We start from the raw sequence: 13,380 nt of genomic DNA on the forward strand, positions 1-13,380 counted from the left end.
ATTTTTCAGGCTGGAAGAAGGTTTGTAGTGGAGTTCCCCAGGGGTTAGTATTGCTTTTCTTGATATATATTAAAAGCTTGCGCATGATACAAAACTTGGAAGCATTGTAAACTGTGTGGAGGACAGTATAGAGCTTTAAAAGGACATAGACAAGTTGGTGGAGTGGGCAGATAGGTGGCAGATGAAGTTCAATGCGGAGAAGTATGAGGTTATGCATTTTGGTATGAAGTACATGGAGATGCAATATAAAGTAAGGGGTACAATTCTTAAGGGTGTGCAGGAGCAGAGGGACCTGGGCGTATATGTGCATAGATCATTGAAGGTGGCAGGACAGGTGGAGAGGGCAGTTAATAAAGCATACACTATCCTGGGCTTTATTAATAGGGGCATAGAGTACAGGAGCAGGGAGGTTATGATGAGCTTATATAAGACACTAGCTAGACCTCAGGTGGAGTATTGTGTATAGTTCTGGGTGCCACACTACAGGAAGGACGTGAACGCAATGGAGATAGCGCGGAAGAGGTTGACCAGAATGGTTCCAGGGATGAGAAACTTGCGCTCTGAAGATAGACTGGAGAGGTTCGCACTATTCTCCTTGGAGAGGAGAAGACTAAAAGGTGATTTGACAGAGGTGTTTAAAATTATAAGGGGGCTGGATAGAGCAGATAGGGATAAACTGTCCCTGCTTGTAACAGGATCGAGAATGAGAGTGCACAGATTTAAAGCGATTTGCAAAAGAAGAAAATGTGATGTGAGAAAAAAACTTTTTCACACAGTGAGTGGCTCGAGTCTGGAATACACTGTCTGGAAGTGTGGTGGAGGCAGGTTCAATCGAGGCATTCAAGAGGGCATTAGATGATTATTTGAATAGAAACAATGTGCAGGGTTATGAGGAAAAGGCAGGAGAATGACACTAAGTCATTGCTCAATGAACTCAAATGAGCTATGCTCATTTGGAGAGTCATGCCGACAGGATGGGCTGAATGGCCTCCTGCGTTGTAACAATTATGTGCTGAAGGTATCACAAAATATTTGCCTAACCACCCTGCCATTTCCTTAATCCCCATTGTTTCTTCTGTTCCTGCCTCTAAGAGACACACACTTGCTTTTGGTATCTCTTCCTTTTTGCAAGCTTGCAAAGCTCTTACAATCTGAACAGAGGTGGCTGAGAGGAGATTTACTTGGTGTATATAAAATGACGAGGAGCCTGGATAGAGTGGATAGGCAAGACCGATTTTCCTTTGCAGAAGGACCATAGATTTCAAGTAATTGGTGGAAGGTTAGAGGGGAGTTTAGGAGAAATCTTTTCACCCAGAGAGCGGTGAGGGCCTGGAACTCATTGCCTGGAAGGATAGTTGGTGCAGGAATCCTCATTGTAATTGAAAAGCACTTGGACATGCTCTTGAAGTGCCATAACCTACAAGGCGATGAATCAAGAGCTGGAAAGTGGATTAGGCTCTATAGTTTTTATCAGCTGGCCTCATTCTGTGCTGTACATTTTATAATTCTATGATCCTTGCTAGTTTACCCTTGTATTCTCTTTTCTCACACTTTGTCAACTTCTCTTTGCTGATTTTTAAAACAGCCTCACTCTTCAGGCTTACCTTTCTTTTTGGCAACATTGTAAGCCTCTTACTTTAAGCTTAGATGAGTTTACCCTTAAAGTCTTTGTCAGCCATAGTTGAACCACTATTCCGGTGGGGTTTCATTCATTTAGCGAATGTATGTTCATTGCAATTATTTTTCAATTTTGCCATTGTTTATCTAACATCAATTATTTTAACCTAACTTCCTAATCTTTCTCAGCCAATTCATCCCTCATAACCACAGATTTATTCAACCCTCTGTGTGAAATGGCATTTCCTTGTTTCATTTCTAAGTGGCCTAGTTCTAAATTAAGATAATGGGCTTTTTGCAGAGTGAGGGAGGCTCCACAGACCTTAAAAAATGGTGGGCGGGAACCGATTCCAGGATTGGATTCACTGTTTGACACGCAAGTAGTCCTGTGTTGTTGTTTCACCAGGTTGACACCTCTCAACTTTGAAGAAGAGTCATACGGACTCGAAACGTTACCTCTGTTTGTCTTTCCACAGTTGCTGCCAGGCCTGCTGAGTTTTTCCAGCATTTTCTGTTTTTATTTCAGATTTCCAGCATCTACAGTATTTTTTTGTATGTTTTTCCCTCTTGTTGAGGTGTTCCCTCAACACCTGCTGCAGACCCAGTCTCGGCCAGCTTGGTCTGTAGTGGTGCTACAGAGTCACTCTTAGCAAAGGACATTGAAATCCCCCACCCAGAGTACATTCTGCGCCCTTGCCACCCTCAGTGCTTGCTCCAGGTGATGTTCAACATGGAGGAGTACTGATTCATTAGCTGATGGGCGTGGGGAGGCAGTATGTGGCAGTCAGCAAGAGGGTTTCCATGCCCATGTTTGACTTGAAGCCATGAGACCTCATGGGGTCCGGAGTCTATGTTGAGGCCTTCCAGGGCAAGTCCCTCCCAACCTTATACCACTGTGCTGCCACCTCTGCTGGGTCTGTCCCAGGAATACCCAGGGATGGTGATGGTGATGTCTGGGATGTTATCTGTGAGGTATGATTCCATGAGTATGACTATGTCAGGCTGTTGCTTGACTAGTCTGTGCGACAGCTCCTCCAATTTTGGCACTAGCTCCCAGATGTTAGTCAGGAGGAGTTTGCAGGGTCGACAGGGCTAAGTTTGCCATTGTTGTTTCCAGTACCTAGGTTGATGCGGTGTGGTCCGTCCGGTTTCATCCCCTATTGACTTTCCAGAGCTTGTGATACAACGGAATATTCTCCTCCTTTCCACCTCCTGATTTCCTAAGGATAGAGGATGTTCCTCCTCTTCTCCCATCTCCTGCTCCTGGGTTAGAAATGCTCCTCCTCTTCTCTACCTCCTGACTCCCTGAGGATAGACAATGTCCCTCCTCCTCATCACATCTTGCTCCTGGGCTAGAGGATGTCCCCCCCCACTCTCTACCTCCTGACTCCCTGAAGATGGACAGTGTCCCTCCTCCTCTCCACCTCCTGCCCCTGGCATTGAGGATGTCTCTCCTCCTTTCCACCTCCTGCTCCTTAGGATAGAGGATGTTCCTCCTCTCTATCTCCTGCCCCTAGGATTGAGGATGTCTTTCCTTCTCTCTACCTCCTGCCCCTGGGTTAGAGGATGTTCTGCCTCCTCTCTATCTCCTGCCCCTGGGTTAGAGGATGTTCCTCCTCTCCACCTCCTGACCCCCTGGGATAGAGGATGACCGTCCTTCTAGAACCATAGAAAAGTTACGGTGCAGAAAGAGGCCACTCAGCCTCTCTGCGCCAGCCAAAAAGAGAAAAAAGAAACTAGCTGCTCATTTTAATCCCACTTTCCAGCATCTGGTCCATAGCCTTGCAGGTTATAGTACATCAGATGTAAATCCAGGTACCTTTTAATTGGATTGAGCATTTTAGCCTCAACCACCAACTTAGGCAGTGAATTCCAGATGCCCACACCCTCTGGGCGAGAAAGCTTTTCCACATATCCCCTCTAATCCTTCTACCAATCACCTTAAATCTCCTCCACTCTTCACCTCCTGCCCCTGGGTTAGAGAATGGCCCACCTTCTGCTCCTGGGATAGATTCTCCTCCTCTCCACTTTCTGTACCAAGACCTTCAGTAAAGCATGAGAGAACCTTGATGCCCATTCCCTGTCTCCTTCTGACATTTTTCTTCATCTATCAACAGATTCCTGCCTTCAGATCAACTTGAAGCCACAATTCATCTCCCCTTTAAGAGATGCTAGAGCTTTTAAATCACTTTGTGCATGCCCCGCATTGGGACATCTTCTGATATGTACACCAGGGTGTGAACAATGGTTAACACAGGGTGCTCTCAAAAATCATTCAAATCAGCAGGTAATACAAATTTATCGCAATGAACATGCAGGGGTTAAACTAATACCACCATCCCCACATCTGTTTTCACAGGCTAGGGAATTTAATTTTCTTGCATTTGTATAACGCCTTTCAGAACCTCAAGACACTCAAAATCTTTGATCCCTAGTATTAAATTTATGATGAACGATTGAAGAAATAAGGGGCTTTGGAAAGGTACAGCTTGAGAGTTGACTTATTAAAGATTTGTAAAGAAGACTTGCATTTATAAACAAGCTTCCACAACCTCCAGACATCTGGAGGGTCGTGAGGACTCGAAACGTCGACTCTTTTCTTCTCCACCGATGCTGCCAGACCTGCTGAGTTTTTCCAGGTAATTCTGTTTTTGTTATCCCAGAGCACTTTATAGTCAATGAGCTGCTTTCAGATTTTCTAATGTAATGCAGGCAACATGGCAGTCAATTTGTGAACAGCAAGATTCCACAAACATCAATCTGATAATGACCAGATATTGACTGAGATAATACCTGTATTTCAGTTGTTGTATGTTCCACCAAAGCCTCAGAATAATGGACAGGAATTGCTTTCCATATTTGATAAGGACAAACAAGAGGCATCCTGTACCCTCATCTGAAGCAGCAGTTTTGAATATAAAGTAAGGGACCTAACCCATGCTTGAGGTCCTGCTTCAAGATTAGATTGTTTAGAAGCAGTTGGGGCCGCAACACTACTACCCAACACACTCCTCGTCTCCAGCTGCACACCTTCCCCCTCTCTCAGCCCCCAATTCCACCACATCCTCCCCAGCTCCCCATCTCCTAGCCCCCACCTCCACCTCACACTCCCCAGCTCCCCATGTCCCAACCCACATCTCCACCACATCCTCGCCCCTCCCCAACTCCCCCTGTCCCAGGCCCCAATTCCACCATACCCTCCCCAACTCCCCCTTTCCCAGCTCCCATCTCCACGCACAAACCCCCACATTCTCCATCATCAACTGCATCCATCTCCCCCTCTCCCATCTCCACCACATCCCTCTCCCAGCCCCCAACTGCCCCTGTCCGAGCCCCCATCTCCACACATACACCTCCACACTGTATCCGCCTGCCCAACTTTCCCTCTTCGAGCCCCAATCTCCACCACATACTCCCCAACTCCCCCTCTCCCAGCCCCAAACTCCACCAGACCCCACCTTCACAATTCCCCTCCCCATCTCCACCACTCCCTCCACCTCCTGATCTCCACCTCTCCCTCCTCATCCCAGCCGCTCCCTCCCCCTTCCCCATCTCCACCTCTCCCTCCCTACCCCCCATCTCCACCTCACCCTCCCCACCCCCTCCTCTCCTTCCCCTCCCCATCTCCACCACTCCCCCCTCCCCATCTCCACCTCTCCCTCTCACTCTCTCCCTCCCACTTTCCCGCCCCATCCCCTCTCCACCTCCAGTTCTCCCTCCCCCCCACCTCTACTACTCCCTCCCCCTCCCCATCTCCATCACTCCATCCCCCTCCCCACTTCCACCTCTCCCTTCCCCATCTCCACCTCTTCCTCCTCACACCTCCACCTCCGCCCCCATCCCCTCCCCATTTTTGCCGCTCCCTCCCTTCCCAATCTCCACTGCTCTCTCCCCCCTCCCCATCTCCATATTTCCCCTCCCCACTCCCTATCTCCACCTCTCCCATCCCCCCTGCTCATCTTCACAACTCCATATCTCAGGGCCTTCGTATCTCAAAACTTCTGTTGGACGCTGGGTGCCCTAAGATTGGCTAATCTTGAATTTCTAGGCCACTTGTGTTTTCTTGATGTTGGTTGAGGCCAGGATACTGGAGAGAACTCTCCTGCTCTCTAACTGTGCCATGGGATCTTTTCCATCCACCTGAGAAAGCGGACAGTGTCACGGTTTAATGTCTCATCCGAAAGACAGTGGGCTCAGGCAGTTCAACATTCTCGCTGTATGGGACTGAATATCAGCCTAGAATTATGCTCAAGTCTCTGAAATGAGCCTTGAAGCCATGGCTTTGTGATTCCGAGGTGAAATTTCTACCACTGAGTCATGACTGATTAATTAGTATTAGAGTTTTAATGAGTTTTCTTTTTAATAGTGTGTTTCAGCTGGTGAATTTGGTAGACTCCAGGCTGCCGCAGTCAGGAAACGAAAAAATCGAGCTTGCTATGCTTAGCTTCTTTGACCAGTTTCGTAAAACTTACATCGGTGATCAGCTTCACAGATCCTCAAAGGTCGGTTATTGGCTTCTGGTTTCAGTAGAAATGCTTTACAGAATGCAGAGATTCTAAAATGCTCAACATGAAATGTAAGCAATCACTTCTACACCATGCAACTGTGGTATGTTTTCGCTTTTAAAGAGGCCCGGCAATGGGTCCATTTGTGTGTGGCATTGCTTTAACTTGGCAATCGCGAAGCAGGATCAGTATGTGAATGAGTAAGGATGTGAGTGAGGTTAAATAAGGTCTGAGGTGGCTCATGTAGAGCATAAACACTGATCTCGAACAGTTAGGCAGAATGATCTGTGCTATAAATTCTATGTAATTCTTTTATCTCTTGATTCCTCCTGACTGTTTCTTCCAGAATTTCCTCCCCTAGTTGTAAAGTCTTTTCTGGGTACAGATACTTGGATGCTGTTGGCTATCTGGTCCCTCACACATGCGGTCATTATTTATGTATGAGGCCAAGCAGGAAGTTTTGGCACAGAGATAAAAACAAAAAACTGCGGATGCTGGAAATCCAAAACAAAAACAGAAATACCTGGAAAAACTCAGTAGGTCTGGCAGCATCGGTGAAGAAGAGCAAAGTTGACGTTTCGAGTCCTCATGACCCTTCAACAGAACTAAGTAGAAATAGGAAAGGGGTGAAATATAAGCTGGTTTGGGGTGGGGGGGGAAGGGTTGTTGGGACAAGCAAGCAGTGATAGGAGGAGATAACCAAAATATGTCACAGACAAAAGAACAAAGAGGTGGTGATATTATCTAAAAGAATGTGCTAATTAAGATTGATGAGCAGGACAAACAAGGTAGCTCTAGTGGGGGTGGGGTGAAATAAACCATGGGTGGAATACATTTAAAAATAATGGAAATAGGTGGGAAAAGAAACATCTATATAAATTATTGGAAAAAACAAAAGGGAGGGGGAAGAAACAGAAAGGGGGTGGGAATGGAGGAGGGAGTTCAAGATCTAAAGTTGTTGAACTCAATATTCAGTCCGGAAGGCTGTAAAGTGCCTAGTCGGAAGATGAGGTGCTGTTCCTCCAGTTTGTGTTGAGCTTCACTGGAACAATGCAGCAAGCCAAGGACAGACATGTGGGCAAGAGAGCAGGGTGGAGTGTTAAAATGGCAAGCGACAGGGAGGTCTGGGTCATTCTTGCGGACAGACCGAGTTTTGGCAAGCTGGTCTTTCACAGGAGCATTCTGTCCTCATTTAATATTCACGTGACTATACTTCCAGGAGGAGCTCCATGGTCACGCCAGTCTTGGCTGCGTTTTTTTTTGTTCCCTCCTGTCCCCTGCCCTCCCTCCCCCCTGCCCCATCCCCCTGCTGACTTCTGCCCTAGCCCAGGAGCACTGTGGCAAATTGTAAATTCCCCTACTGTTGTCCCATCCAACTTGCAGTTGGTACAAAGCAAGGGTTGATCTTGGCATTTTGGTGGTCAGCTGCTCATTGGAAAAGTTATCTTTAACCTTTTTAATAATGGCCAAGACTGACCTGTCCTGTTGATTTCTCCACTAGGTGTGCAGTTTATGATGAATATGCGTGCAGGCATGGATAGCACTCCATTACTCCTGTCTATGGAGTGGGATGGAGATAACATGGAAGTCAGCACTGCTGATTCTTACTTTCAAGCCCCATGACATATCAGGCATCACTCACTTCAGGCACCTTCCGAAGGTTCACACTCTGGTCTCATCTCACACAAAACCATATCAAGATAAGAAGATAATATGGATACAGCTAGACTTAAAATTACCAACTTGGGAAACAGATTTGGTTACCCTTGTAATTAATACTTAATTTGCTTGCGGTTCATGTTTTTGAAAAGGGGAGGAAAAGTGTTGCAAATGAGCACTGTCCCTCGTATGGTCTCATTCTTAATCCTGGTGTCTTCAATAACAATTAAGTGCCTCAGAAGTCTGGACTAAGTTTCGCTACTGCAATTTGCTTTAGTGATGTCATGGGATGTTATCAAAGAAGTGAGTGTAATGCTTTCTTGTGACGGCTTAGTCATGCTGTCAGTGGTGTACTTCAGCCTTTTTATATTGATTGCCAACACAGCTTTAATGCCTTAAACAGACAAGATTCACACTCTCTTACATCGATTAGAAGTCATCACAGTGACATACAAAGTTGAATAGTGACAATTGGCATGCCCATCTGACCTCTGTTAGCCTATAAAAATGATGTGAAATCAAATGATGATTAGGCACAAAGACTAACCTTTGATATATTTATGGGGAATGACCTGTTGTCTTTTGCCTTGTGAAATTTTATTGGCTTTATTAAAGAATTATAGCATATGAACAACTATTATTTTCTTGTTCTTCTTCATTCATATTTTAAGAAAACAGGAATTATTTTGCTGACTTTTTCGACTGCTTTGCTCTGGTGTTACCCATTGCAGTTTGTTTGGTTTGTAGGCAGATTCCAGTGTGCTGAGCTGGGTAATGGAGAACTGTGCTACCTCAATATTCATTTACACCATAATGTGCTCAGGTCACTGTAACTCTTTGCAACTTGTATGTTAAATGAAGCACCAACTTGATACTCCTAGAAAGAAATTGATCAGTTCTCTAATATTTAATATGTTGAGCACCAGAGGACAGAGATTGGCATGAAGGAAGATGAGGAGAAATCATTTTACGCAGGAAATTTCTAAGATTTGGAAGGGCACTGCTTGAAAGGGTGATGGAAGCAGATTCAATAGTAATGTATGAAATGGAATTTGAAATCTACTTGAAAAGGGGAAAATTAGTGCTATGTGGAAAGGGGAGGCAAGTGGGACTAATTGGATAATTCTTCTACAGGCATAACGGGTGAGTAACCTCCTTCTGCATTGTAAGATTCCATGATTAGATTGTAAGCTGTTCCAGTACAGCTGGCATCTACCCAGCTATGTAGAAAACTGCCCAGCTAAGCCCTGTACCCAAGAAGCAGGACAAATCCAACCCAGCCAATTACCACTCCATCAGTCTACTCTCGATCATCGGTAAAGTGATGGAAAGGGTCATCAACAGTGCTGTCAAGCTTTGCAATAACCTGCTCACTGATGCTCAATTTGGGTCCTGCCAGGGTCACTCAACTCCTGACCTCATTACAGCCTTGGTTCAAACATGGACAAAAGAGCTGAATGCCAGAGGTGAGAGCGTCTCCCCTTGACATCAAGGCAGCATTTGACCAAGTGTCAAAGGCATCAAGGAGCCCTCGCAAAACTGGAGTATCAGGGGGAAAACTCTCTACTGACTGGAGTCATACCTAGCACACAGGAAGATGGTTATGGTTGTCGGAGGTCAATCATCTCAGCTCCAGGACATCACTGCAGGAGTTCCTCAGGATAGTGTCCTAGGCCCAACCATCTTCAGCTGCTTCATCAATGACCTTCCTTCCATCATAGGTCAGAAGTGGGGACGTTTGCTGAAGATTACACAATGTTCAGCACCTTTCGTGACTCCTCAGACACTGAAGCAGTCCATGTCCAAATGTAGCAAGACCTAGACAATACCCAGGCTTGGGCTGACAAGTGGCAAGTAACATTTGCGTCACACAAGTGCCAGGCAATGACCATCTCCAACAAGAGAGAATCTAACCATCGCCCCTTGACATTCAATGGCGTTGCCATCATTGAATCTCCCACTATCAACATTCTGGGGGTTACCATTGACCAGAAACTGAACTGGACTAGCCATATAAATACTGTGGCTACAAAAGCAGGTCAAAGGCAAAGAATCCTGTGGCGAGTAATCCACTTCCTGGCTCTCCAAAGCCTGTCCACTGTCTACAAGGCACAAGTCAGGAGTGTGATGGAATACTCTCCACTTGCCTGGATGAGTGCAGCTCTCACAACATTCAAGAAGCTTGACATCGCCCAGGACCAAGCAGCCTGCTTGCTTGGCACCCATCCACAGCCATTCACTCCCTCCACCACTGACGTACAGTCGCAGCAGTTTGTACCATCTACAAGATGCACTGCAGAAACTCACCAAGGCTCCTTAGGAAACACTTACCAAACCCCCGACCACTACCATCTAGAAGGACAAAGGCAGCATACATGGGAACACCACCACCTGGAAGTTCCCCTTCAAGTCACTCACCATCCTGACTTGGAAATATATCACCATTCCTTCACTGTTACTGGGTCAAAATCCTAGAACTCCCTCCCTAACAGCAGTGTGGGTATATCTATACCACAGGGACTGCAGTGGTTCAAGAAGGCAGCTCACCACTACCTTCTCCAGGGCAATTAGGGATGGGCAATAAATGCCAGCCCAGCCAGTGACGTCCATGAATTTTTAAAAAATCCATTAGAAACTTCAGAAATGGGCTTTTTTGTGTTGAAGGACAGTGAAACTGCCTGATACAGCAGAAAAATAAAGATGTCAACTTAATCCTTTCTTTTAATCTTCACGTAAACGTTTACTGTAGCATGGCAAACTTGTTCAATTAAAATATCTACTCAGACTATTTTTAACTAGAATTTACTAGGATGCAGATCAAAGACATTTTACCATTTCAAAGTCACCAAAGCTCAAGGAACTTTTGATTACTGCAGTTATTGTTTATCTCCCAGGAGAGTTGAGGGACAGAGTGGCTATTAGTGTCTAAAAACTTAGAGACTCTATTTGTTGAATTTTCTCAAAGTAAATGGCAATTCGACTTGATTTGCAACTTTCTGAAATGCAGAATATCAGGCTGAACTGTAATACGAAAAGCTTGTGCATTAAAGTTAGTTGCACCTCTAACCATGTTGTCCCAGTATTGCTGTAACACTGGAATCTACACAACAATGTGGAGGCTTGCTGAACTATTTCCTATCTGAAAAAGAAATCATAATGACAGGGAGTTTGGGCAGGCTGTTCAGCTAAAGGAGAGGATGTCAGCCTCGGCTAATGATCATACACATGCATCACTGGATGGTAATGAAGTGTGAAGCCTCTGGCTACATTTTTTCCCTTTTTTAACCCCTTCCTAGCTTAAGAATACTGAGGTCGATTGTAGTGACTCCCCCATCTTGACATATCACTTACCAGGAATAAAACATAGGACCTCCTGCCGTCTGTATGGTTCCATTATCACTGGAACAGCGTAAAACTGAATTATAGAAACTCTTTTGTTTTTATTTGTGTAAAAATGTGTAGCACTAATGAAAAATAGTTTGTGATTGAAATGTAGCAATAGTTTTAAGACTGCATTGGAGCTAGGTCCAAAACTGTTTGGTATTGACTACTTTTCAAATACACTTCTACTGTAGAGTGAAAAGGCTTCAGCAGCCGACTATGTTTGACACAGGTAGTGGTAAGGTAAGACCAATTCACAAAAATCAACAAGATGAGTAAAAATGACGGAGCCCATTGAGCTTATTTAGCTTATTCTCCTCTCCATTAGCAGCATCTGGCTAATTCTAGAATGATTCTAGTGTTTTTGCATCTATTACCCTATTCAGAAAGCCATTCCACTTTGTATCTTATATTCCTGTATTAGTCTCAGCAATTTTTTTGTAAGTATTAACTTGGCATTGGCCCTTTTTGTAACAGTACTTGAAAAGTTAATAACCAACTTCACTCATAGAGATCTTACCCCACCTTAATTCTGTACATTGCTGCAACTCCTGTTTGGTTGACCACTGGCGAGTTTAGTTGGGAAAGGAACATAATTATTCAAATTAAGTGCAAACTTGTATGATTTGTTCAAATACAGACTGCACCACTGAAAATGCCCACCTTTAAACTTGCAAAATAATGGAATAGATCATTAGGAACAACGTTGAGATATGTTACATTTCTATGTTCTTTTACTCCTTTTGCTCCAAATATTTTGGCTCTGTTTCAGGTCACTCTCTTAGATGGACCCTCAGTCCCGATATCCTACATGGCCCTGTGAGCCAACCTTTCAATGTGTGCTTCAAACTGAACTTTGTGATTTGAAAAAGGAGGTTGATAACTTGAGTTACTGTCCACTAAATTAAAAAAGCTGCCAATTATGCACATACACATTGTTTCAACAAGTCGGAGACCTGTAAATTTTGGAAAACCAAGGTACTGTGCTGGGTCCTGGTGGCTCAATTATGGAAGCTCTTTGATTTTGTTCAGGAGTTTGATTTTGGTTTTGAGAATCATTGGTTTCCAGTCATTTTTATTACTTCAATCAGGAGCTGGTACAAACTGTAATCCTGCACTATTCAAAAGGGATTAAGTGCACAAAAGGTAACTGGAGTTTAACAAGGTGCTCTTTATTTTTTCAAAAGCAAAATACTGCAGATGTTGGAACCTGAAATAAAAGCAGAAAATGCTATAAGCATTCAGCAAGCCTGGTAGCATCTGTGGAGAGAGAAATAGTTTTAATATTTCAGGTCAATGACCTATCAGTAGAACAGTCTTTCCAATATTTTCTGATTTTATTGCTATTATGTTTGTTGTTCTGTTCAGTACACCATAATGAGATGCAAACTAGTGAGCAAGTGCATCTTTTTCTGCCTGCAATACATGGAGTGCTTAACACACCATAAGGAGAAATCTTGAAATTGACATTAATGTAAATGGTAATTATTTTTGCTTTCTGGCTGATTTATGCAACTATCCAAAATATCCGGAGTGAAAGGAGTAAACGAACATAGAAATGTAACATATCTCAACTTTGTCCCTAATCTATTCCATTGTTTCGCATGTTACCTCTCAAACACTGATAGAACTGTAGTTCACAGGTTTGTTTTGTCATTTTTCTTGAAGATGGATAAAACTTTGGCATATTTCCAATCCAATGGAACATTTCCAGTATTCATTGACCAATTTATGTTGATTGTCCCTAGTGTCACTTAGCCTCTGTCTTTGGAAACTGATTATTTTAGAGCTGCTTAACCTCCTCTTAGCTATCCAAATAATTGATAAAGTGAATAGGGTTGAATTTCTGTGTGGGCTCTCCCAGTCACCCAATGTAACTTTGGTGGCTGATCTGTGGAATCCCTGGAGAAGCACCATAATTTGACAGATGTCAAATGTTGTTTACCTGGTAAGAGAACTGAAGCAGCTTCAGGAGGTTAGAGAGAGGATAGTAGTTTGGCCAGGTAGGTGTCGGATGAAATTTCAGGTGCATAAGGATGAATAAAAGGACTTCGATATATTTAATGGTGAAACTTTAAAAGGATAAAATCAGAGAGACTTAGGAGTTCAAATGCACAAATCTTTAAAAGTAGAGCGCCAAATTGATAAAGCTGTAAAGGGCATACTGTACGAGATTCCATGTCTTTAAAGTCTCAGAGTACAAATGCAAAAAGGCAAT

At 44.0% G+C, this 13,380-nt stretch overlaps 1 protein-coding gene across 1 annotated transcript in view; it reads left to right on the plus strand.

Annotated features, from left to right (window-relative positions):
* LOC144685323 (ran-binding protein 17-like) overlaps positions 1-13,380 on the plus strand; it is a 947,082-nt gene that overhangs the window by 265,090 nt on the left and 668,612 nt on the right. The window contains exon 14 of the mRNA XM_078549733.1: positions 5,984-6,119. Coding sequence (XP_078405859.1) covers positions 5,984-6,119 — 136 coding nt within the window. The remainder of the gene's footprint in view (positions 1-5,983; positions 6,120-13,380) is intronic.

The sequence above is a fragment of the Cetorhinus maximus genome, chromosome 10 (genome assembly GCF_964194155.1).
Source record: "Cetorhinus maximus chromosome 10, sCetMax3.hap1.1, whole genome shotgun sequence".
Classification (NCBI taxonomy): domain Eukaryota; kingdom Metazoa; phylum Chordata; class Chondrichthyes; order Lamniformes; family Cetorhinidae; genus Cetorhinus; species Cetorhinus maximus.